The sequence below is a fragment of the Belonocnema kinseyi genome, chromosome 2 (genome assembly GCF_010883055.1).
Source record: "Belonocnema kinseyi isolate 2016_QV_RU_SX_M_011 chromosome 2, B_treatae_v1, whole genome shotgun sequence".
NCBI lineage: Eukaryota > Metazoa > Arthropoda > Insecta > Hymenoptera > Cynipidae > Belonocnema > Belonocnema kinseyi.
In genome coordinates, this window is record NC_046658.1 from 85,429,682 (window position 1) to 85,451,198 (window position 21,517).

Sequence of the window (21,517 nt, forward strand, 5' to 3'; positions counted from 1 at the left end):
TACGCCAATTAGCACAAATGGTAAGTTCCGACAGTGCCTACAAGTGTGCCTACTGGCCGCTAGATGGCAATACCGGTTTCATATGTATACACCTGGTACATGGTTATTCAAGTTGCTATTTCGTTTCAAGAGTTTGTCGCAGAATTTACAACTAAACTGTGGCATGACGTCGCATACAATGTTCAAAGTGGACCTCCAATTATAGGTTTGAGCACACTTTTCGCATTTGTACTTTCTCGGTTCCTTTTTTGATTCTTGAATTTTCTTTTCCTTACAGGTTAGCAGTTTTTCAACACCAAAATTGTCAGTTTCTTTTTTATCTACGGTACAGCATTTTATTTAAGATTTTTAATTCCGTTTTCACCTTTAGCGCCATGTTCTGAAAATTTAACATAATTTAATATTTAGTTTTCCACATCGTAGTTTTATTTATTGATTTTAAATCTAGTTATACCTTCGATTATTTCCTCTTTGATTTCCAAGGATTCGTCTTTGTCATATTGCAAGAGATTTTTAGCGCCAGAATACAAAAATATGGGTCCACGTAAGGTCTACCTGTTGATTTTTGCAACTTACTCTTGAGCTGCACATCTTGAAAGTTGTAAGGTTAAGTTACAGTTAGTCATTATCGATGGTTCTAATACTTATACTGCAGTAAACCTGGGCTAATAAAATAATCAAAAATGATAACCCATACCAAACTATATTCCATTTGAGAAAGATTTACCATTTACATGTTGAGGAAGATGGGCAATCAGAAAAACATCATGCGAAATAAATTAAATTTATATACCGGGTCAAAAGTAATCAAAGTTAATGCATAAAATGATATGCGTATATAAATAAGAAATCTTATATATAGACCCTAACCATCAATACCATAAGACTTTTTTCTTCTTGTTCATATAATGAAATTAACAACGTACTATACAGGTTCATATTGAATTTTGCATTAAATAGTATAAAAACTTAAAATTGACAAGCAACGGTATTGTTTTAATGTGATAATGCGATAATTATCACCGATTTCTATAAAGCTCCACGTTTTGGGGCCCTCTGAGTCTGAAAAAATATTGTTTACGTCGGTGTCTGTCTGTCGTTCTCCTTTCTGTATGTCAGATAACTTTTGAAATACTACTCGGATTGGATTAGGCTTTCACATAATTTTTAAAGCTGCAAAAAGAAAGGAAGAGTTCGTTATCCGACTATTTTTGTATAAATTTCAAAAAGTTAGAGGAAATTTAAGCAATTTATCCTAATACATTTTTTCGATAAAAAGAAAATTATCAGAATTATATCATTTTCAAATTTAAAAAAAACAACGAAAATGAAATTATAAGAAAAACAGTGCATGATATAAAAAAGCCAAGAACAGAAAAATGTTACTTTTTAAAAGTCCTACAAGATTTTCATAACCGCTTTTGTATCCTTTTTCGAAAAATTGTAAATTCAAATTTTGATCACACAAAAACATAATCCACAATCAAAAATTCCATTTTGCGACCACACTATACAAGATACGAAAAAAGACGAATTGACAAAAATTTTTCATTAAAAAAAGATGTACTAATTTGTTCATAATTAATTTTTGATAGGACGCGTAGTTTTTTGCTTTACTCGTAAAAAAACAGCATCAAAAATAAAAAATAAAAAATTTGTGGACAAACGATACCAGCTACGAACAAAAAAGAATGAAAAACATTTATTTACTCAAAATAGAGCTACAAATTTGTAATGAATAACTTTTTTATAGAGCGCGTGGTTTTTTTTTATCGTAAAAAGTAACATTAAAAATCAAATAATTAAATTTTTGGAAAAACGATACAAGGTAGGAAAAAAGGTGGGTGAAGAAATTGTGCATTTAAAAAAGATTTGCAAACTTGTTACAAAGCACTTTTTAATAGGAAACGTAGTTTTTGTTTCAATCGTCACAAATAAAATTAAAAATAAAAGAGCCAAATTTTTGGAAGAAAGACATGAACTATGAAGACAATGAATGGGACAAAGTTGCTCAACGAAAAAGAGCTACAAATTTTTCATCACATAATTTTTCAAAAAGACGCGTAGTTTTTGTTCTTTTCGTAAAAAATATAATTGAAAATAACTTAATAGAAATGTTCAAAAAACTACACAAGAGACAAAAAAAAAAGAAATAAAAAATTGAATTTTTGAAAAAAGAACACAAGCTTCAGTAACCTTTCATTTAACATAATTTTTCACCTAAATTAAGTCTACATATTTGCTTATAACAACTTTAGAATAGGATGCGTATTTTTAGCTTAAATCAGGAAAAATAGCATTGAAAATAAACGAACTGAATCTATGAAAACACGACCCAAGTTGCAATGGAATGCTTGAACACAATTTTTTTCGCATAGGGTGCACACTTTTATTTAAGAATAAAAACAAGAAAATGAGAAGAAGGATGTTTCAATGCCAATACAATGTAATTTGAACTTTATTTTCCAACATCTGAATAAGGATTTTGAGGCTGAGGTACAGAAATAAATGTAATATATGTTTAATATAATAGTGTTGGACATAATGAAGAAAGGTTCGAATTTTTTAGAAAATCGAGGGCAAAGCACGAGATACGTGATGACAATGTGTTCGTTAAAGTCGAAGAAGCTTTGACAAAAGAGAATTCAAATCAACAAATGAAAGTTTTCGATGTTTCGAGCATTAATGTTAAAAATTTTGTGCACAGATGTGGGGGAAATACAAGGACGCATTGCGGGTTTTTGATTTTGCTTTAAAAATGATCCTTCAGTAAATTCAATAAGAATTTGATAATAAAACTATTTGCGATGTAGAAAAGTCATTTGATTAACTGTGGATCAAATATATTCCTATACATCTAATACACAACATTTTTCTTAACTTAAATTATGAAATTGATTTCAGTGCAGTATATTTTACCAAATAAAAAAAACATTGACGAAAAATGTTTACAACTGATAACGGTAATTCATATTTGCGTGACTAATAATAATTATTTTTCGAGATGTTTTGAAATAATATGCCTTGTCAAGTAATATTTGCGTTTAGCTTTGTAATCGCAAACATCGCAATTAAATTGCGGTTGGACTGCTGCATGATCTATACGTTTATGTCGACATAAATTTTTTGACCACTTGTAACTTCGCGTACATAAGTCGCAGTAGTGCCTCATTGCCGATTTCTTTGAGCTTGCCTTATGATGCACGCGATCTACATGGTCATTCCTGACAAACTTTCGTTTAAATTTTTTGTTACAGAATTTACAACTGAACTGTGGCAGCAAGCCGCATTCAAATTTTTGGTGAAAACTCAAATAAGATTTATTTTTATAGGTTCGAGCACATTTTTCGCACCTATACTTCTTTTCTTGTTTAGATTCTTGAATTTCCTGTTCCTTTCGGGTTTGCAGTATGTGCTTAATATCCAAAATTTCACCTTTTCTTATATATACGTTAGAAATTTTTGACTCGTATGTTTTATTCCGTTTCTCGGAAGTAGTTTTCTCTGGATCTAAAAATTCAAACAGATGTAATGTGCAATTGTTTTTTTTATAGTTTTACCGTGAAACCCTTCTATAGCGCTCCCCGCTAAAGCCCTTCCGAGAACTGACGCCACGACGCGGATAGGAGAAAAGGTGCTGTGCGGGGTTTACGGTTGTCACCCCGGCTGTGACAAACAAAAGCGTTTAATTTCGGGGCGGGTTCTAACGGGTTTGTTCCCACCCACTGTCAGTCTCAAAACCGGCATAATAGAAGGGTTTTACTGTTTTAGGTATATTTTAAATAAAATAGCCATACCTTGGATGATTTCTTTCTTGATATCCAAACTTTCATCCATATCGTACTCAATTAAAGTCTTGGTAGTGGACTTATTGCCAGAAGAACTGTGAGTAGTTGTACAAGCATATGGCCCACCATTCTGCCTTCCTGTTGATTTCTTTGACTTATTCTTTGAATTCTGTAGATTTGAACCTAGAACATTATGAGGTGACAGTTATAATATTTGTGATTTTCGATCACTTTAATAAATTTTCTGTAGCAGAAATATATTTAATTAATATCCCATACAAACTACAATAGTCTTTCGTGTAATGAAAATATTTTATATATTTCCAGTCTTTTTTGTATTTCAAAAGGAAATTCGAATTTTCATAACAAAAAAGAAGACAGGATGAACACGAAGATCATGCAGTAATCTACCTCGACAATTTAGTGATTACTTATTAATTATCACTTAATTGTTTTTAAGCCAAATTTGTAAATAATTCTACAGGTTTCAAACTACTTTTTTATGTAAAATTCCTTGAAATTTTGCATATAATTACACATTTTGGGTATTTCATTTTATTAAAAAAAGTATCCTACAGTAAATTGCATATTAATCTGATAATAATAGACTGTTCACGATGCAGAAATGATATTTTATTCACCCTGGATAAAATACATTCATATTTATGTAATACAATAAAAATGTATATTTAAAAATGTAACTAAGCTATTAATTACTTATTATTTCAATAGCGTGATATTATTAACAAGTTTAAAATTATAAATACGAGAACACTCGGGTTATCAGCAAGTCCGAAACCTGGCTGAACTTTCTTAGAAAATATCATTAACGTTGGTCTCAAAATGATTGAATATAAGTTTAGGAAACCATCAAGCTAGAAAAGTCCTGTAATATGTCAAAGATCAAAGCAACTCTAATATCCAGTAAAAGTACTTTTATCTTAAGAATAAATAATTTTGTATTTATGGATATGGCATTTTGTTAAATATTTGATATAATATTTTTTTTAAACTACATCCGATTATCGATTCACTGTTGCCTTTATTGATTGTTTTCCTTTAAATTACCTTAAGGGCATGTGATACTTAGAAAATTATCGATTTGATCAGTTTTAGGTTCCCCCGGCTTTTTTTCTAGGATAATAAATATTTTGCCTTAAAAATCTGGGAAATGATTGCGAACATGCTAATGGACGTCCCCGCACACTTCATTTGTGTTTGTTTATCAAAAAATTTTTGATATTGCTAACAACGTGCGTGTATATTTCGATGTTATGTGTGTTACAATTCACCCGAGCGTTAATTCGAAACTACACAATATTTTTGGACGAAAACTTTGGATTTACAAATAAACATAGTAACTAATCTCCCGGAACTAACCTTGTTTGCAGGCAATCAAAAAAGTTTATTTCATAAATAATTTCCAGATTATCGGAAAGTCAGATATGAAAAACGACGTAACCTCAAAATAATGCATATGCATAAAATTTGTATCTAGCACAATAAACTTTGTTTGTTATTATCCCTCAAAAAAGAGTCCGGGGACGTCCGTTATAATATTTTATAGCATCTCCGAATTCATTTTTTAAAAATTTTCATTTTTGTGTTTTGTATTACATGCCCTTAATGCCATGTAATGAGTGGGTTGCGTGATGAAATTCCTACCTTACCGACACTTTTTGTATTTCCAAATTTATTTTCACACAAAGCGCCAGATCGAGTTGAACATTTGTGATAATAAATGAAAAACACGAAGAAAGGTGGGTCTGGTCTTAAATTTGTATAATTATTTAAAAAGTTTTTTTTGTAAATAATTTTTTTATACTTTTTTCATAATTATTAGAATTCATGATCAGACACACCTTCCTTCGTGCTTCGTACTTAATATCCCAAATCTTCAACTTGATGTAGGGCTTCGTGTGAAAATAAGTCGGGAAATAAAGAAAGTGTCGATATGGTGGGAATCTAGTAACGTGACTCACTCGTCACATGGCCTTAATATAATTCCAAAGACTAATACTGCAGTTTTTTTACAGAAAGTCATAGGAATCGGCATTAACTATTTTCATCATACAGTTTATACATTTTGCAAACCTCTCATCAGATTTAGAATTTTTAATAAATATTACAGCCTTATTTTAAAAAACTTCCATATCTGTATATAGAATAAAATTTATTCGTAGACAAATGTAGCATGCCTCTAGGGTCGTTCTTCATACTTTTTCTTTGAATATAGTTTTTATCATAATAGATAACACAACGGCTCGTTTTGGATAAAAGACTGCGTCATTTGCCGATAACGGATAACCTGTGTATCGCCGATAACCCCCAGTTTTTCAGTTGATTATTAACTAGTAACACTTAATACTAAATCCAAGTGAAAATGATCATCCATCTTTACATTCTTATACCTCAATTTCACATAAAATTGTAGAAGAAAAAAATTTTACAATTAAGAAAATCAATTCATTGTTGATATTCGCCATAAGTAATTTGGTTGGGTCTAATAATTCTAAAAAATTGGAGGTGTTAACAACGGGGATGAACTACTCATCCCGAACTTCGAGACAACGATACATTTCGAAGTAGACTAATATGTAACAAAAAAAAAAAAGAATTTACTCAATTACTATTATTACAATTACTATATTTCTTAAAGAAATTTAAAGGTTCGTGTATGTGATAATTATTATTTATTGATATGGTGTGTAAAGATATGATTTGACAAGTAATCTTTGCGTTTAGTTTTGTAATCACAAATATTGCAAGTAAATTCTGGTTTAACTTCTGCGTGCTCTAAACGTTTATGTTGATTTAAACCACGTATGTAACTATAACTTCGAGGACATTGGTCGCATTTATGCCTCGTTTGCGATATCTGTAAGTCTGATTTCTGATGGACGCTTTCCATATGGCGCCAAAGGTTTGACTTCTGTTCAAATCGTTTGCCGCAAATTTTACATTTGAACTGTGGCATGACGTCGCATTTGAATCTTATATGACGAATATAACTTTCTCTCCATTTGTAGCTGCGGGCACACTTTTCGCATTTGTATTCCTTTTCCGGTTCATTTGCTGACCCCTGCATTCTATGCTTCTTTTGGTTCCGCAGTTTTTCAACCGTCAAAATCTCAGCATTTATTTTATCTGTGATACACAGTTTTGACTTATTTTTTTTACCACTTTGCTGGCCTGGAACTGTCAGTTGATCTGAAAATTTAACAAAATGTAGTTTGCAATTTTTTATTTCATAGTTTTCGTTCAAATAAATTAATTAGAACTCTAATCATACCATGGATGATTTCTTCCTTTATTTCCAAAGTTTTGTCATGGTCATATTCAATTATACAAGTTAGAGACTTTTCATCTGAATTATTGCCAAAAGCAGCAGTTATACAGGTTTCGTCTAACTGATTTATTTCGGGAAGAATATTGGGTTCATCCCCCCTGTTATCCAAAAAAACAGTCTCAAACTCCAAAAAGTCATCGCAATTCACAGCAGAATCTGGCCCACCGCCTGGTCTTCCTGTCAGTTTCTTCAAAGTACTCTTGAAATTCTTAAGGCTAATTGAAGCACTTTGATGATCTAGAAATGTATAACGCAAAAGATTCAATTAGTAATGTCCGATGATTTTAATTTTAATCCTCCAGCAGATATAGATTAAATTAATAACCCATATTCAATGACATTAAATTAACATTTGTATAGGAGTGCTCTATTTTTTACATTAAGGGAGCTTGGCACTACAAAAGGAGCATGCAGTTAATATTGAATCAATTTAAAAATGGTGCACATTAAAATATTTATTTACTTCCTAAATAAAGAAAAGGTCCATAATTGGTTTTTTTTTCAAGATCAGCTTTTTCCAATTAGATCTAGAAACAAAAAGATTCTGGAGATGGTTTAGTATTATAATTCTACAGGCTCTATACTTGATTTCTTCTTTTAAATTCTTTTAATCATTCGGGTATTTTATTTGATATGCAAAAGGATTCTACAGTATTATTAAATTTGGTATAAATTCGATAATAAAACATTTTTTAGTATCGATAAGTGTGAGTTTATTTATTCCAGATGAAATACATATTCATATTTCTCTGATACACAAAAAATTTCATTACTTAAATTATATTAGGAAAACGAATTCAATCCACAAAATCTGGAAAAGAAACTAAACAGTACTTTCTTCACATATATGAGAAAAATAAGTCATGTCGATATGAAGGACATCTATATGGCTATTCATGTTATATTTTTGTTTCAAACGTTTGCCGCAAAATTTACATGTGAACTGTGAAATGACGTCGCGTTCGAATTTTTTATGTCGACTCAAACTTTTCTTCAATTCCTAGCTTCGGACTCGCTTTTCGCCCTTGTATCAATTTTCCCGTTTCTATTTTGATTCCTAAATTTTTCGCTTCTTTTGCTTTCGCAGTATCTTAAGACATAAGGTATCATCTTCTCTTATCTCAGCAGTGAAAAATTTTAACTCTTATTTTCCGACATAATTCTGGTTTATATCTGTACCTTTTGTCTGAAAATAGAAAAATGTCATTTTTACCTTTTCAATGGTTCTTCAAATAAAATCTCAAATTCCAAAAAGACACCAGAAAGAAAAGTAGAATCTTTTCTATCATCTGGCCTAGTTGTTAATTCCTTCGAAAGTTTCTTCAAATGATCACTGAACATTGAATCAATTTAAAAATAAAAAAGAGTGGTTACGCAAAAATACTAATTTATTTCTTAAATAAAAACTTTACATTGGAGAAAAGTAATTTATGTCGATATCAATGTAGAGTAAATTTACCCTTTACAAACTCTAAGAAGGACAATTGATTATTATACAGTGATATTCACTATAAATATTTTACAAGAATTTAATGTAATAAAAAGAAGAGTTTTGTCAACTAGTATGAGACACGTCCAAAGGAAACCTTAAGTTTCGCGGACATAATAATTATCACTTCAGATGACTTGAAATTATATGTGACGACAAGTTATGCTTTTCTTTTGTTTTGAAGCCACAAGAGTTGCAAATATATGGAGGTTCGACTTCTGCATGTTTTAAACGTTTATGCTTATATAATGAATTGGCCAACTTGTAACTTTGAAAACATTGGTCGCAATGATGCTTCCACTGCGATGACCGTATGTCTGTTTTAAGATGAAGATTGTCTATATGCCTATTCATGCTTAATTTGTGTTTAAATTTTTTGCCACAGAATTCACATCTAAACTGTGGAATTACATCGCATTGGAATTTTTTATGGTAATTCAAATTCTCTTTCCGTGTATAGCTTCGCGCACACTTTTCGCATTTGTATCTACTTTCTAATTGTGATTCCTGAATGGTGTGGGTTTTAAGGCTTTGCAAATCGCTAGAAACTAAAATATCATCCTGTCTTATCTCTGCGGTGGAAAAATTTGACTCATATTGTTTACGATATTTCGGGAATGAAACTATCTCTTCATCTGAAAAATTAACAAAATGTAATTTTAATTATGTTTATATGAGGATTTTAGTCAAGAAATTTGAGTGCTAAATTTATTCATACCCATGATGATTTCTTCCTTTATATCTAAAGTTTGATCAATGTCGTATTCGATCGTGCAAGTTAAAGTATTGGCGTATCTGGCAATATCTGGTCTTTTTGTTAACTTATTCGAATAACTCATGGTATTATTTGAAGCGATATATCCATCTAGAAAATTATAAAGTGAAAGATTCAGTTATAAATGTCCGGCTATTTTAATTTTTATCCTGTAAAAGATAAAGATTTAACTAATTTTATATATAAATTTTTATATCGTATTATATGTTCGTATAAGGAATCTTATTTTTTTATTAAGGAAGTTAGGAAACACAAAAGGATCATGCAAAAGGATCATGCATCAGCGATCTTTTAATTATCAGCATTTTTTAATTAGACCTACAAATTTCTTTAAATGTTTCACATATTTATACACTTTAGGTATTTTATTGTATTTGCAAAAGAGTTCTTCAGTAAATTTGATATGCACAGTACACATGTTAATGAAGCACTATATACAACGCAGAAATGTTTTTTAAAATCAAGATCAAAAATATTTTAGCAATAGAACACAAAGTTCTTAAACTTAATTATTATGAAAACGAATTCAGTATACAAAATCTTGAAAATAAACTAAAAAACAGGTTTGAGTTCGGTGTCAAAATCGGTGCTCGGTCTATATACTTTGCCTACATTTGTGCGTAGATCATTTAAAATTAAGGGTCGACCTATCGATTACTGTAATTAGATGATTGTGAATTTTCTTTTGTTAATGCTCCTTCAGCATTCACGAATACATTCTCATCATGCGTATCTTATATAAATTTATGTAGCTTGGCCCAGGGTTGCTTATTCAGATATTGCAAAATAAATTCGCAGCTATCCAGAAAAATGTATCACTGTAATAAATGTATATTATTCCGATTATATAATATGATTATTTTGGAATAAACGTATTTTTATTGTCTTCTTTTTCATAAATGAAAAAATTGCACGTTATATCAAAAATTAGTCATTTGTCAACAATTGTCTGATATACATACAACAACAACGACAAAAGACAGAAAAACAACATGGTAAAACTTGTTTTCTTTTTCAAATTCAGGGTTCTCGAAACGTAGAAATTTGAAGAAATCCGCGATAAACAATTTATACGTAAAGTCTTCTCATTATGACTAAAATGTAAAAATACTTTCTTCATATTTTGACTGAGTAGCAACACTAGCTGGTGAATCAAAAAGGAACTGGACATCAATCTACACCTACTGGGAACTTAAGAAACCCGAAGTTTCGCGACCTTAATCATTATTACTTCAGATGTCGTGAAATTATATGTTTCGATAAACTACACTTTTCTTTCGTTTTGAAGCCACAACAGTCACAATTAAACTGTGGTTTTACTGCTGCATGTTCTAAACGTTGATGTCTATATAAAGCACTTATCGCTGTGTAACTTCGAAAACATTTGTCGCAAATGTGCTTCTTTTTCGAGGATTTTAAGTATTTGCAAAGGTGCATGTCATTTATATGGATATTCATGCTACCTTTTTGTGTAAACTGCTTGCTACAGAATTTACATATAAACTGTGGAATGACATTGCATTCTAATTTTTTATGGCGAACCAAACTGTCTCTCCATTTATAGCTTTTCGCACACTTTTCGCATACATATTTATTTTCCAGATTCTGCTTTGCTTTCCGAGTCTTCTGCTTCTTTTGATTTAGCAGTTTCTTATCCACTAAAATGTAATCTCTTTTCTCCGTGGTACGTAATTTTGACTTATACCTTTTATCACATTTCGGCATGTTCACTGTCTCCTTTTCTGAAAAATTAAAAAAACATGAAATTTGCCATGTTTTATTTTGTAATTATAGCCATAATATTTCAATTGCGAATCTATTCATACCTTGAATGATTTCTTCCTTTATTTCTAAAGTATCATCAATGTCGTATTCAACCACGCAAGTTAAAGTCTTGGTCTCAGAATTATTGGCCGGTAAAATTTCAGTAGTTATATATTTTTCATCTAATTGATTTTCATAGAAAGGAAGATTGTGCTCTTCCTTCTCATGTTTCATAAGAGTTTTAATTTGAAAAAAGTCATAACAGTGAAAAGTAGAATCTTCTCCATCATCGGGGCTTTCTGTAGATTTCTTCAAATAACTCTTCGAATTTTTGCTATTATTAGAAGCACTATGTTGATCTAGAAAATTATAAAGTAAGATTCAATTAGTAATGTCCGACGATTTCAATCTTTACCCTGCAGTAAATATAGATTTGATTAAGAACATGCACTTAATATTGTTATAAGTCTACAAATTCATTAAATTTTGTTATTTACATTCCTGCAAAAGTTCCATATATTTATATACATCCGGTATTTTATCCCCAAAAGGATTCTGCAGCAAATTTGATATATACATTTAAATAAAACACTATTTATAATACAAAAATTATATTTGTTTGATAGAATACAAATTTCTTAACCCTAATCATTATGAAAAAGAATTCAGGATACAAAATATTGAAACGAAGCCGAAAAAATATTTTCTTTCTATTGTGACTTAGTAGTAACACTAGCTCTTAAATCCAAAAGAAACCGGACATCAATCTACACCATCTCATACCTATATTTTCCCAAACAAACAAAACTTATACAAACAAATTTTAAATTTAAGAAAAACATTTTGAGTCTACATTATTGTGGAATAAATTTGACCCTTGTGAACATTAACAGGGACAAAGAGTATTATGCAGTAATTTCGTAATAAGTCATTTAAGGTATACAAGGATTGAATGAGACGAAAAAAAGAGATTTCTGAACTAGTAAACGAAATTTCCAAAAGTCAATTAAAGTTTCACGTGCCGAATAATTAGTACTTTAAATGCCGTGAAATTATATGTTTCAACAAATAAGATTTTTCTTTCGTTTGGAAGTCACAAGAGTCGCAAAAAAATTGTGGTTTGACTTCTGCATGTTTTAACCGTTTATGTTTGTTTAAAGAACTTATCGCAGTGTAAGATCGACAGCATTGATCGCAATTATGTTCAGTTTTCGGTGGCTTTAGGTATGTTTTTAGATGTAGGTCATTTATATGGGTATTCATGTTGAATTTCCGTGAAAATTGTTTGCCACAGAATTTACATATAAACTGTGGAGTGACGTCGCATTCGTATCTCAGATGGTGATTCAAATGCTTTTTCCATTTATAGCTTCGTGCACACTTTTCGCATTTATATTTACTTTCCAGTTTCTGTTTTGAGTCCAGGATTTTCTGCTTCTTTTGATTTGACAGTTGCTTCACAAATAAAACATCATGTTTTCTTATCTCTCCGGGACAGAATGTTGACTTATATTGTGTATCATATCTCTGGATTGTAACTGTCTCTTCTTCTGAAAATTTAACAAAAGTTGATTTGCTGTTGCCTATTTCACATAATTTTAGTCAAGATACCTTAATAAAAAATCTAGTCATACCTTGAATGAATTCTTGCTTTATTTCTAAAGTTTCATCAATGTCGTATGCAACCATGCAAGTTGAATTATTCGCATCAGAATTATTGGCAGGTAAAATTTCAGTTGTTATAAATTTTTCGTCCAACTGATTTTCGTCAAAAAAAATATTATGATCTTCCCTCTCCTGCTTCACAAAAAAAGTTTTAATTTTCAAAAAGTCGCCACTATGAAGAGCAGAATGTTGTCCACCATCTGGCCTTTCTGCTGACTTCTCCGAAAAACTCTTAAAATTCATGATGTTACTCGAAACGCTATGTTGATCTAGAAAATCATAAAGTAAAAACATAAGTTAGAAATGTCCGAAGATTTTAATCCTTACCCGGCGGGAGGTATAGGTTTGATTGATAACACATATGCAATAAAATTACAGTACAATTTGTCTAAAAAATGTGTATGATCGTATTATTTGTTCGTAGGAGTGCTTTATAATTTGAATTAAAGAAGGTAGGGCCACAAAAGGATAATCTAGTTAATATTATATCAATTAAAAATTTTAAAAATGTCAACACAAAACTCTAATTTATTCCTAAAAAACAACTATAATGAGGATGATTTCAAGGATAGGCATTTTTCAACTAAAAGGTAGTAAACATTCTCGAGATGGTGTGTTACAATTTTACAAGCTTTAGAGTTTATTTCCTAATTTACATTTCTTCAAGTGTTTAATACATTTATATACATCAGGTATTTTATTTTATACACATCAGGTATTTGATTTTATTTATAGAATAATGGCCACGTTTCACGACTATAAAATAACTATAAACTATAAAATACTTTCTTCATATTTTAACTCTTCTTTTTTCAAAAAAAAAAAAAAAAAACAAAACGAATTAAAACAACTTTTATATTTAAGAAAATTATCTTCTGCATAGTATTATGCAGTGATTTTCACCATAAGTAATTTAAGGTGTGCAAACATTTAATGTAATGGAAATGCGAGGTTTCTCATCTAGTGTGAGAAATTTTTTAAAGATTGAAGTTTCAGATGTTTCCGAGTAAATTCAGCAAAATTTTGGAACTTCTTTCAAAATAATTAATTTTGCTATAGATCATTTGGAATAAACTGCGCCTTAATTGCTAATGATGTTCCTAAAAATAATAAACAGTAATGAAATTCATTAAAATATAACAATTACTACTTTTATAAATTATTTTTCGTTTTAATGGACTGGGTTTGTGTTTTACTAAAATAGAAGTGGTATAATTGACGTTTCATCAGGAATTATTCCGATGCGAAATTTCAAACGATTTCCAAACCTCAATAAAAAATGAATAAATAATTCTCAAGAAAGTGAATTTTTAATTGTCAAAATTGTTCTTTCAAACTTCTGTTCACTATAAAGCATATACATGAACATATAGATTGTTTAGTAAGTTTTGTGTAATTTGGAGAATAAAAGACAATTTACGATGCAGAAATGTTATTTCATTACTTTTGAAAAGAGGCCAATTGTACAGCATTTTTTGTTAATATAGAGGAATTTTTGGTCCATATAGATACTTCCTTGATATTAATATAAAAGAAAATTTATTATTTTATTAACTCATAGAATACATTCAGTAATTTTTAATACTAGTAGAAGATACAGCAACGCAGATGCTGTGTATTAGACGTGTATTATTCTTATATTAATAACAATTTAAGTGTTATTAATACGCGTAATATAGCTGTAGGAACTATGAAAATAATCAATTGTTTACCAAATTCGTGTCGCATTACACAGTAGCTTGTTCGAATAATGATGCACTACTTTGTACAATAAAGAAGGCAAACACCACAAAAGCCAGATGCAGTTAATATTGAACCAATTTATGAACAAAAAACAAAGTCAATACAGAAGTAGATATCATTTTTAAACTCAAATTATTGAAACAAGTTCAGTTTACTTTCATGAACTGATTATTGAGTATTTAAAATTGGAACTAGATCATAAAGAAAATGACAAATAATCGATAAATTCTTAAATCTACATCCATTCTTTTAAATTAAAAAAAAAACATTTGATAGAAATTTTTGCATTTAAGAAAAGAAATTCAAGTCGACATCCATGGAGAATAAATTCACTCAGTCAGAAACATCAAAAAGTAAAATTGAGTATGAATTAGTGACTTTCAATAAAAGTAATATGAGGTCTACACAAGCATTCAATGTAAGGTAAAACTGCGTTTTTTTATTTATTACTGTATGACTTATTGAGATGACGTGCAATAATGTGTTTTGCCAAGCTACTTTTCATATTCGTTTTATGTCCACAAAAATCGCAAAATACTTGTGGTTTGACTTCTGCGTGTTTTAACTGTTTATGCCGATTTAAATCACATATCCAACTGTAACTTCGAGAACATTTGTCGCAATTATACTTCGTTTTCGGTTTCAGCGAGTGGCGTGACTTCATATGATTTAGCAAGTAATCTTTTCGTTTTGACTTGTAATCGCAAATATCGCAAATAAAGTGTGGAACGTCTGCTGCGTTTCCTACACCTTTTAAGGAATTATGCTTTCTTTTCAACTTCTGTAAGATTGATCTGTTCGATGTTTTGAAATGCACAATATCTATATGGCTCTTCATGTTACATTTTCGACTAAATTGGTTCCCACAAAATTGACATGTAAACTGTGGCATGACGCCACATTCGAATTTTTTATGACGACGCAAATTTTCGCTCCATTTATAGCTTCGGGCACATTTTTCGCATTTGTACCTTTTTTCATTTTTAGATTCCTCGCCCGTATGATTCTTTTTTCTGCGCAGACTTTTTTTAACCGGCAAAATATAATTTCCTTTTATATCTACGGTACACACTTTCAAATTAGATATTTTATCCCGTTCTTGGTCTGCAGTCTCTGAATCTAAAAATTTAGGTATGTTTAATTGCCCATGTTTTATAGCATAGTTTTATTAAATATATTCTAATTGAAATGGTCGTACCTTGGATGATTTCTTCGTTTATATCCAAAGTTTCTTCAATTTCGGATTTAACTAAGGTACTGGCATTCATAAAAATAATATCAGGAGCTTTAAAACAATAAGGCCCACCGTCTGATCTTCCTCCTGATTTCTTCGACTCACTCTTGATTTGTAGATCTAGAAAATTATAAGGTGAAAGTTATAATTAGTAATTTCGTAAATTTGATTTCTTATCTTGTAGATTGATTTAAATCATAGCTCGTACCCAATCCCTTTATACTGGTCAATGGCTTAAAAAAAATTCATTAATTTAAATATTTCGTTTTTTGATTTCTAAAGTATACTTGAATTTTCACACAAAAAGAAGTTTTCAGATGTCGTGAAAGCATGTGTCCGGACAAGTTACCCTTTTCTTTCGTTTTGAAGCCACAAGTGTCGCAAATAAATTGTGGCTTATCTGGGGCATGTTCTAAACGTTTATGTCGATTTAAATTACCTAACCATTTGTAATTTAGAAAACATTTTTCGCATTTATATTTTCTTTCGATAAATTTAAATTTGGTTTAGAATGCTGGTCATCAACGTGAATATTCATGTTACATTTCCGTGTAAATTTTTTTCTACGAAATTTAAATTCAAAATGTGGAATGACATAACACTCGAACTTTGTGTGGCGAAGCAAACTACCTCTCCGTGTAGAATTTCGAGCACACTCATGGCATTTGTACTTCTTTTCCAACTTCTTTTGAACCGGCAGTTTCTTAGCGACTAAAATAATATCTTTTCTTATCTCTGAGACACACAATTTTGACTCATGCTTTTTATCACATTTTTGGAACGTAACTGTATCTTTGTCTGAGAACTTATTAATTATTACTATTATTTATTATTAATTTCACAATTTTGATCAAGATATTTTAATTACGAATCTATTCATACCTTGAATGATTTCTTCCTTTATTTCTAGAGTGTCATCAATGTCGTATTCAACTACGCAAGTTAATGTTTTGGTATCAGAATTATTGTGCAGTAAAATTTCATTATTTATATATTTTTTGCCCAACTTATTTCCATGGAAAAAAAGATTGCGCTCTTCCCTCTCGTCTCTGATAAGAATAAGTTCAGTTTCCAAAATATCACCGCAGTGAACACCAGAATATTGTCCACCATCTGGTCTTTCCATTGATTTCTTCAAACAACTCTTGAAATTCTTGGTGTTACTAGAAGTACTATGTTGATCTGAAAAATTATAAAGCAAAAGATTCAATTAACAATTCCTGACGATTGAATCAAGTATAACAAGTGTGCAAAAATTAAAGTTAATTTTCTAATTCAAAATTTTTTTAATGCAACATATATTTATACACTGTGGGTACTTTATTTAATTTAAAAAACGACTCTCGAATAAATCTTGTATAAACATGTTAATAAAATACTATTTATAATACAGAAATATTATTTTATTAACTCTGGATCAATAATATATTCATTTTTGGCAGATAAGTGACAAATTTCTTAACTAAAATTATTATCAACACAAATGCAGTTAAATGATTTCGATGTATGTTAGTTAGTTTTAAAATGTATGCGACTTTGATGGCGACTCAAGCTATATATCCTTTTAAATTTTTGGCCACAAATTTTACACTTAAAGCGTGGCATGATATCGCATTCGTATTTTTGATGATGAGTTAAACTATATTTATGTTTATAGGATCGAGCACACTTTTCACATGCGTATTTCATTTCCGGTTGTAAATCTTGAATTTGCTGCTTCTTTTGGTTCCGCAGTTCAATAACAGTCAACATCTCAGCATTTCTTAAATCCGCGGTATACAATTTTGTATCATATCTTGTATCAAATTCCTGATCTGCAACTGACTCTTCATCTGTAAATTCAACAGATTATAATTTTAAAAAATTTATTTAATCTTTTGAGTCCACATATTCTAATTATTATAAATCTAATCATACCTTGCACGATTTCTTCCTTTATTTCCAAACTTTCGTTGTTTTCATATTCAACTCTGTAAGCTAAAGACTTTGCATCAGAGTCAAACTGATTGCTTTCAGAAAAAAGATTGTGCTCTTTCCTCTCGCGTTTCGAAAAAAGATGTTCAAATTCTGAAAAGTCACCGCACTGAAGCGTAGAATATGGTCCACCTTTTGGGCTTCTTGTTGATTTCTTCAAATACCTCTGGAAATTCTTGATGTTACTTTTAGCATTCAGTGGATCTAGAAAATTGTAACGTAAGAAATGCATTTAGTTGTGTCCGATAATTTGCATCCTTATCCTGTAGTCGATATAGGTTTAATCAATAACCCAGACATAATTCACGTTCCAATATTATTTGTCTAGATAATTTGTATTGTATTATATGTTTTATATTAATTGTTATAATAATGAAGATGGTCATCATGAAAGGATCATGCAGTTAATTATGAATCAATTTAAAAATAAAGAAAAGTGTCAGCACAATAATATTATTTTATTTCTCAAATAAAATGATAGAAACGAGTTCAATTTATTTCCATCAGTTGACGACAAAGTAGTAACACTTGCTACTAAACTTAAAAGAAAATAGTAAATAATATATTATTTCTTATACCTATATTATTATTACTATTATTATATATCAAAGCGTATATAACAAAACATTATACATTTACGAACATGTCGATATCGATGAAAATTAAATTAATTCTTTTGGATTCTCCAAAAAGTAAAATTGAATTCTAGGTAGTGATTTTCGTAAAAAGTATCTGCGTTATAAACGCGCGTTTAAAGTGGAAATAAAGAGTTTTTTCATTTATTGCAAATTTACTTCAGATGACGTGCAGTAATGTGTTTCGTTAAGCTACTTTTCATATTCGTTGTATGTCCGCAAACATCACAAAACAATTGTGGCTTTACTTCCGCGTGCTTTAAATATTTATGTTGATTTAAACTTTTTAGCCAAGTGTAACTTCGAGAACACTTGTCGCAGTTATGCCTCGTTTGCGATGTCTGTACGTGCGTTTTAAGGTGTATATCATCCACGTGGCGAATCATATGACTTTTCCGTTTAAATTGTTTGAAGCAGAATTCACATCTGAACTGTGGAATGGCACCGCATTCTAATTTTTTATGATTAGACAAATTATTTTTCTGTTTATAGGTTCGAGCACACTTCTCGCATTTGTACACCTTCGGTTCCTCTTTTAATTTGGAAAATTTTCGCTTCTCAGGAGTCGGCAATTTGTTAGAACGTAACGTATCTTCTCTTATATATACAGAAAAAAAGTTAGATTCATATTCTTCATTGTGTTTTTGATCTGAAATCTTTCGATCTGAAAGTTTAACAAGATTTAATTTGCCATTTTTTATTTCATGGGTTTAGTCCATTGATTTCAAATCTATTCATACCTTGGACGATTTCATCCTTGATTTTTAAGGATGAATTTTTGTATGCAAGTAAAGTCTTGGCACCAGAATTATTGCAAGAAGATGTTTCACCACCCTGTCTTTCTGTTAATTTATTCGACTCAATCCTGTAATTCTCTTGATCTAGAAAACAATAAAGTAAAAGTTAAAATTAGTCATTCCTAACGATCCTAATCCTTATCTTGCAGAAGATATAGATTTAATTAATAACTCATACATATTACATTAGTCAATAGCGTTAAATAAATATGTGGTAAGCATATAACTTTCCTTCTCTATTTCTTAAGGAGATACGAATTATCATACCAAACAAGAAGATATAATGAAAACAAAGATCATGCAGTAAGTCTTAAATATTTATTATTCAATACGAGTTCGGCTAAACTGGTATGTAAACAATTTTGTGCTCCGTTGTAGATTAATCATTTTTGCAATTCGCTATTAATGTTTGGGTGATTTTCAAATAACATCAGTTTCCGAGTAAATGCAGCAAAACTTCGGAACTTCTTTCAAAATAATTTATTTTGCTATAGGTCATTTGGCATAAACTTCGCCTTAATTGCTAATGATGTTCCTAAAAATAACACACAGTAATTAAATTCATTAAAATATAACAATGACTATTTTTCTAAATTATTTTTCGTTTTAATGGACTGGATTTGGGTTTTACTGAAGTAGAAGTGGTATAATTGAGGTTTCATCAGGAATTATTCCGATGCGAAATTTCAAACGATTTCCAAACCTCAATAAAAAATGAATAAATAATCCTCAAGAAGGTGAATTTCAAATTGTCAAAATTGTTCATTTAAACTTCTGTTCACTATAAAGCATATACATGCACATATAGATTGTTTAGTAGGTTTTGTGTTATTTGGAGAATAAAAGACTATTTACGATGCAGAAATGTTATTTCATTACTTTTGAAACGAGACAAATTGTACAGCATTTTTGGTCCATATAGACACTTCCTTGATATTAATATAAATGAAAATATCTAAATCTCAGAAAAATTATTATTTTATTAAGTCATAGAATACATTCATTAATTTTTGAATACTAGTAGAAGATACATCAACGCAGATTCTGTGTATTAGACGTGTATTATTCTTATATTAATAACAATTTAAGTGTTATTAATACGTCTAATATAACTGTAGAAACTATGAAAATAATCAATTGTTTACCAAATTCGTATCGCATTAGACAGTAGCTTGTTCGTATAATGATGCACTTCTTTGTACATTAAAGAAGGCAGACACTGATGTTGAGTGTTCAAAATTGGAACTAGATCAAAAAGAAAAAGACAAATAATCTATAAATTCTTAAATCTACATCCATTCTTTAAAATTAAAAAAAAAACATTTAATAGCAATTTCTGCATTTAAAAAAAGAAATTCACGTCGACATCGATGGAAAGTAAATTCACTCATTCAGAACTATCAAAGCTACTTTTCATATTTGTATTATGTCCACAAGAATCGCAAAATACTTGTGGTTTGACTGCTGCGTGTGTTAACCGTTTATGCCGATTTAAATCACATATCGAACTGTAACTTCGAGAACATTTGTCGCATTTATGCTTCGTTTTCGGTGTCAGCGAGTGGCGTTACTTCATATGATTTATTATTCATATTATTTTCGACTAAATTGGTTCCCACAAAATTGACATGTAAACTGTGGCATGACGCCACATTCGAATTTTTTATGACGACGCAAATTTTCGCTCCATTAATAGCTTCGGGGACATTTTTCGCATTTGTACCTTTTTTCAGATTTAGGTTCCTCGCCCGTCTGATTCTTTTTTCTGCGCAGACATTTTTTAACCGACAAAATATAATTTCCTTTTATATCTACGGTACAAACTTTCGAATCGGATATTTTATCCCGTTTTTCGTCTGCATCTCTGAATCTAAAAATTTAGGGACGTTTAATTGCCAATTTTTTATGGCATAGTTTTATTAAATATATTTTAATTAAAATGGTCGTACCTTGGATGATTTCTTCGTTGATATCCAAAATTTCATCAATTTCGGATTTAACTAAAGTACTGGCATTGATACAAATAATATCATGAGCTTTAAAATAATAAGGCCCACCGTCTGATCTTCCTTCTGATTTCTTCGACTCACTCTTGATTTGTAGACCTAGTAAATTATAAGGAGAAAGTTACAATTAGCAATTTCGTAAATTTTATTTCTTATCTTTGCGATTGATTTAAATAATAGCTCATACCCAATCCCTTTATACTAGCCGATGGCTTAAAAAAATTCATTAATTTAAATATTTCGTTTTTGTTTTTATATGTATATTTTCGTTTTCTCATATGTAAATTAAAAATATGTT

At 30.1% G+C, this 21,517-nt stretch overlaps 8 protein-coding genes across 10 annotated transcripts; all 8 read right to left on the bottom strand.

Annotated features, from left to right (window-relative positions):
* Positions 1–2,433: 2,433 nt before the first annotated feature.
* Positions 2,434–6,342, bottom strand: LOC117182807 (zinc finger protein 816-like). The gene is made up of 3 exons (XM_033375914.1): positions 6,339–6,342; positions 3,798–3,971; positions 2,434–3,510 (listed from the first exon to the last, which is right to left on the bottom strand). Exons 1-3 carry the CDS (start codon positions 6,340–6,342, stop codon positions 2,993–2,995), a joined length of 696 nt encoding a protein of 231 aa, XP_033231805.1. The 3' UTR covers positions 2,434–2,992.
* On the bottom strand, positions 5,321–7,466 carry LOC117182809 (zinc finger protein PLAG1-like). The gene is made up of 3 exons (XM_033375916.1): positions 7,463–7,466; positions 7,081–7,374; positions 5,321–6,998 (listed from the first exon to the last, which is right to left on the bottom strand). Exons 1-3 carry the CDS (start codon positions 7,464–7,466, stop codon positions 6,478–6,480), a joined length of 819 nt encoding a protein of 272 aa, XP_033231807.1. The 3' UTR covers positions 5,321–6,477.
* A 527-nt stretch (positions 7,467–7,993) lies between these two features.
* LOC117182810 (zinc finger protein 714-like) lies at positions 7,994–9,465 on the bottom strand. Its single transcript, XM_033375917.1, has 2 exons — positions 9,345–9,465; positions 7,994–9,261 (listed from the first exon to the last, which is right to left on the bottom strand). The coding sequence occupies exons 1-2, from the start codon at positions 9,463–9,465 to the stop codon at positions 8,750–8,752; spliced, it is 633 nt and encodes a 210-aa protein (XP_033231808.1). The 3' UTR covers positions 7,994–8,749.
* Positions 9,466–9,784: 319 nt separating this feature from the next.
* LOC117168539 (zinc finger protein 585B-like) lies at positions 9,785–11,453 on the bottom strand. Its single transcript, XM_033354275.1, has 2 exons — positions 11,228–11,453; positions 9,785–11,143 (listed from the first exon to the last, which is right to left on the bottom strand). Exons 1-2 carry the CDS (start codon positions 11,397–11,399, stop codon positions 10,629–10,631), a joined length of 687 nt encoding a protein of 228 aa, XP_033210166.1. The 5' UTR covers positions 11,400–11,453; the 3' UTR covers positions 9,785–10,628.
* Positions 11,454–11,798: 345 nt separating this feature from the next.
* LOC117168533 (zinc finger protein 43-like) lies at positions 11,799–13,094 on the bottom strand. 2 transcript variants are annotated; one of them, XM_033354266.1, is made up of 2 exons: positions 12,800–13,094; positions 11,799–12,712 (listed from the first exon to the last, which is right to left on the bottom strand). In XM_033354266.1, the coding sequence occupies exons 1-2, from the start codon at positions 13,071–13,073 to the stop codon at positions 12,195–12,197; spliced, it is 792 nt and encodes a 263-aa protein (XP_033210157.1). In that variant the 5' UTR covers positions 13,074–13,094; the 3' UTR covers positions 11,799–12,194. The 2 variants fall into 2 exon arrangements, with proteins under 2 accessions (XP_033210157.1, XP_033210156.1); XM_033354265.1 differs by having other exon boundaries at positions 11,799–12,715.
* A 1,261-nt stretch (positions 13,095–14,355) lies between these two features.
* On the bottom strand, positions 14,356–16,982 carry LOC117168527 (zinc finger protein 718-like). Of its 2 annotated transcripts, XM_033354259.1 has the most exons (4): positions 16,815–16,982; positions 16,690–16,740; positions 15,772–15,927; positions 14,356–15,692 (listed from the first exon to the last, which is right to left on the bottom strand). In XM_033354259.1, exons 1-4 carry the CDS (start codon positions 16,918–16,920, stop codon positions 15,013–15,015), a joined length of 993 nt encoding a protein of 330 aa, XP_033210150.1. In that variant the 5' UTR covers positions 16,921–16,982; the 3' UTR covers positions 14,356–15,012. The 2 variants fall into 2 exon arrangements, with proteins under 2 accessions (XP_033210150.1, XP_033210149.1); XM_033354258.1 differs by having other exon boundaries at positions 16,690–16,982.
* Positions 16,983–17,273: 291 nt separating this feature from the next.
* Positions 17,274–18,013, bottom strand: LOC117182811 (zinc finger protein 646-like). The gene is made up of 2 exons (XM_033375918.1): positions 17,725–18,013; positions 17,274–17,639 (listed from the first exon to the last, which is right to left on the bottom strand). Exons 1-2 carry the CDS (start codon positions 18,011–18,013, stop codon positions 17,317–17,319), a joined length of 612 nt encoding a protein of 203 aa, XP_033231809.1. The 3' UTR covers positions 17,274–17,316.
* A 499-nt stretch (positions 18,014–18,512) lies between these two features.
* On the bottom strand, positions 18,513–20,374 carry LOC117182812 (zinc finger protein 676-like). Its single transcript, XM_033375919.1, has 3 exons — positions 20,359–20,374; positions 19,157–19,297; positions 18,513–19,080 (listed from the first exon to the last, which is right to left on the bottom strand). Exons 1-3 carry the CDS (start codon positions 20,372–20,374, stop codon positions 18,572–18,574), a joined length of 666 nt encoding a protein of 221 aa, XP_033231810.1. The 3' UTR covers positions 18,513–18,571.
* Positions 20,375–21,517: the final 1,143 nt, after the last annotated feature.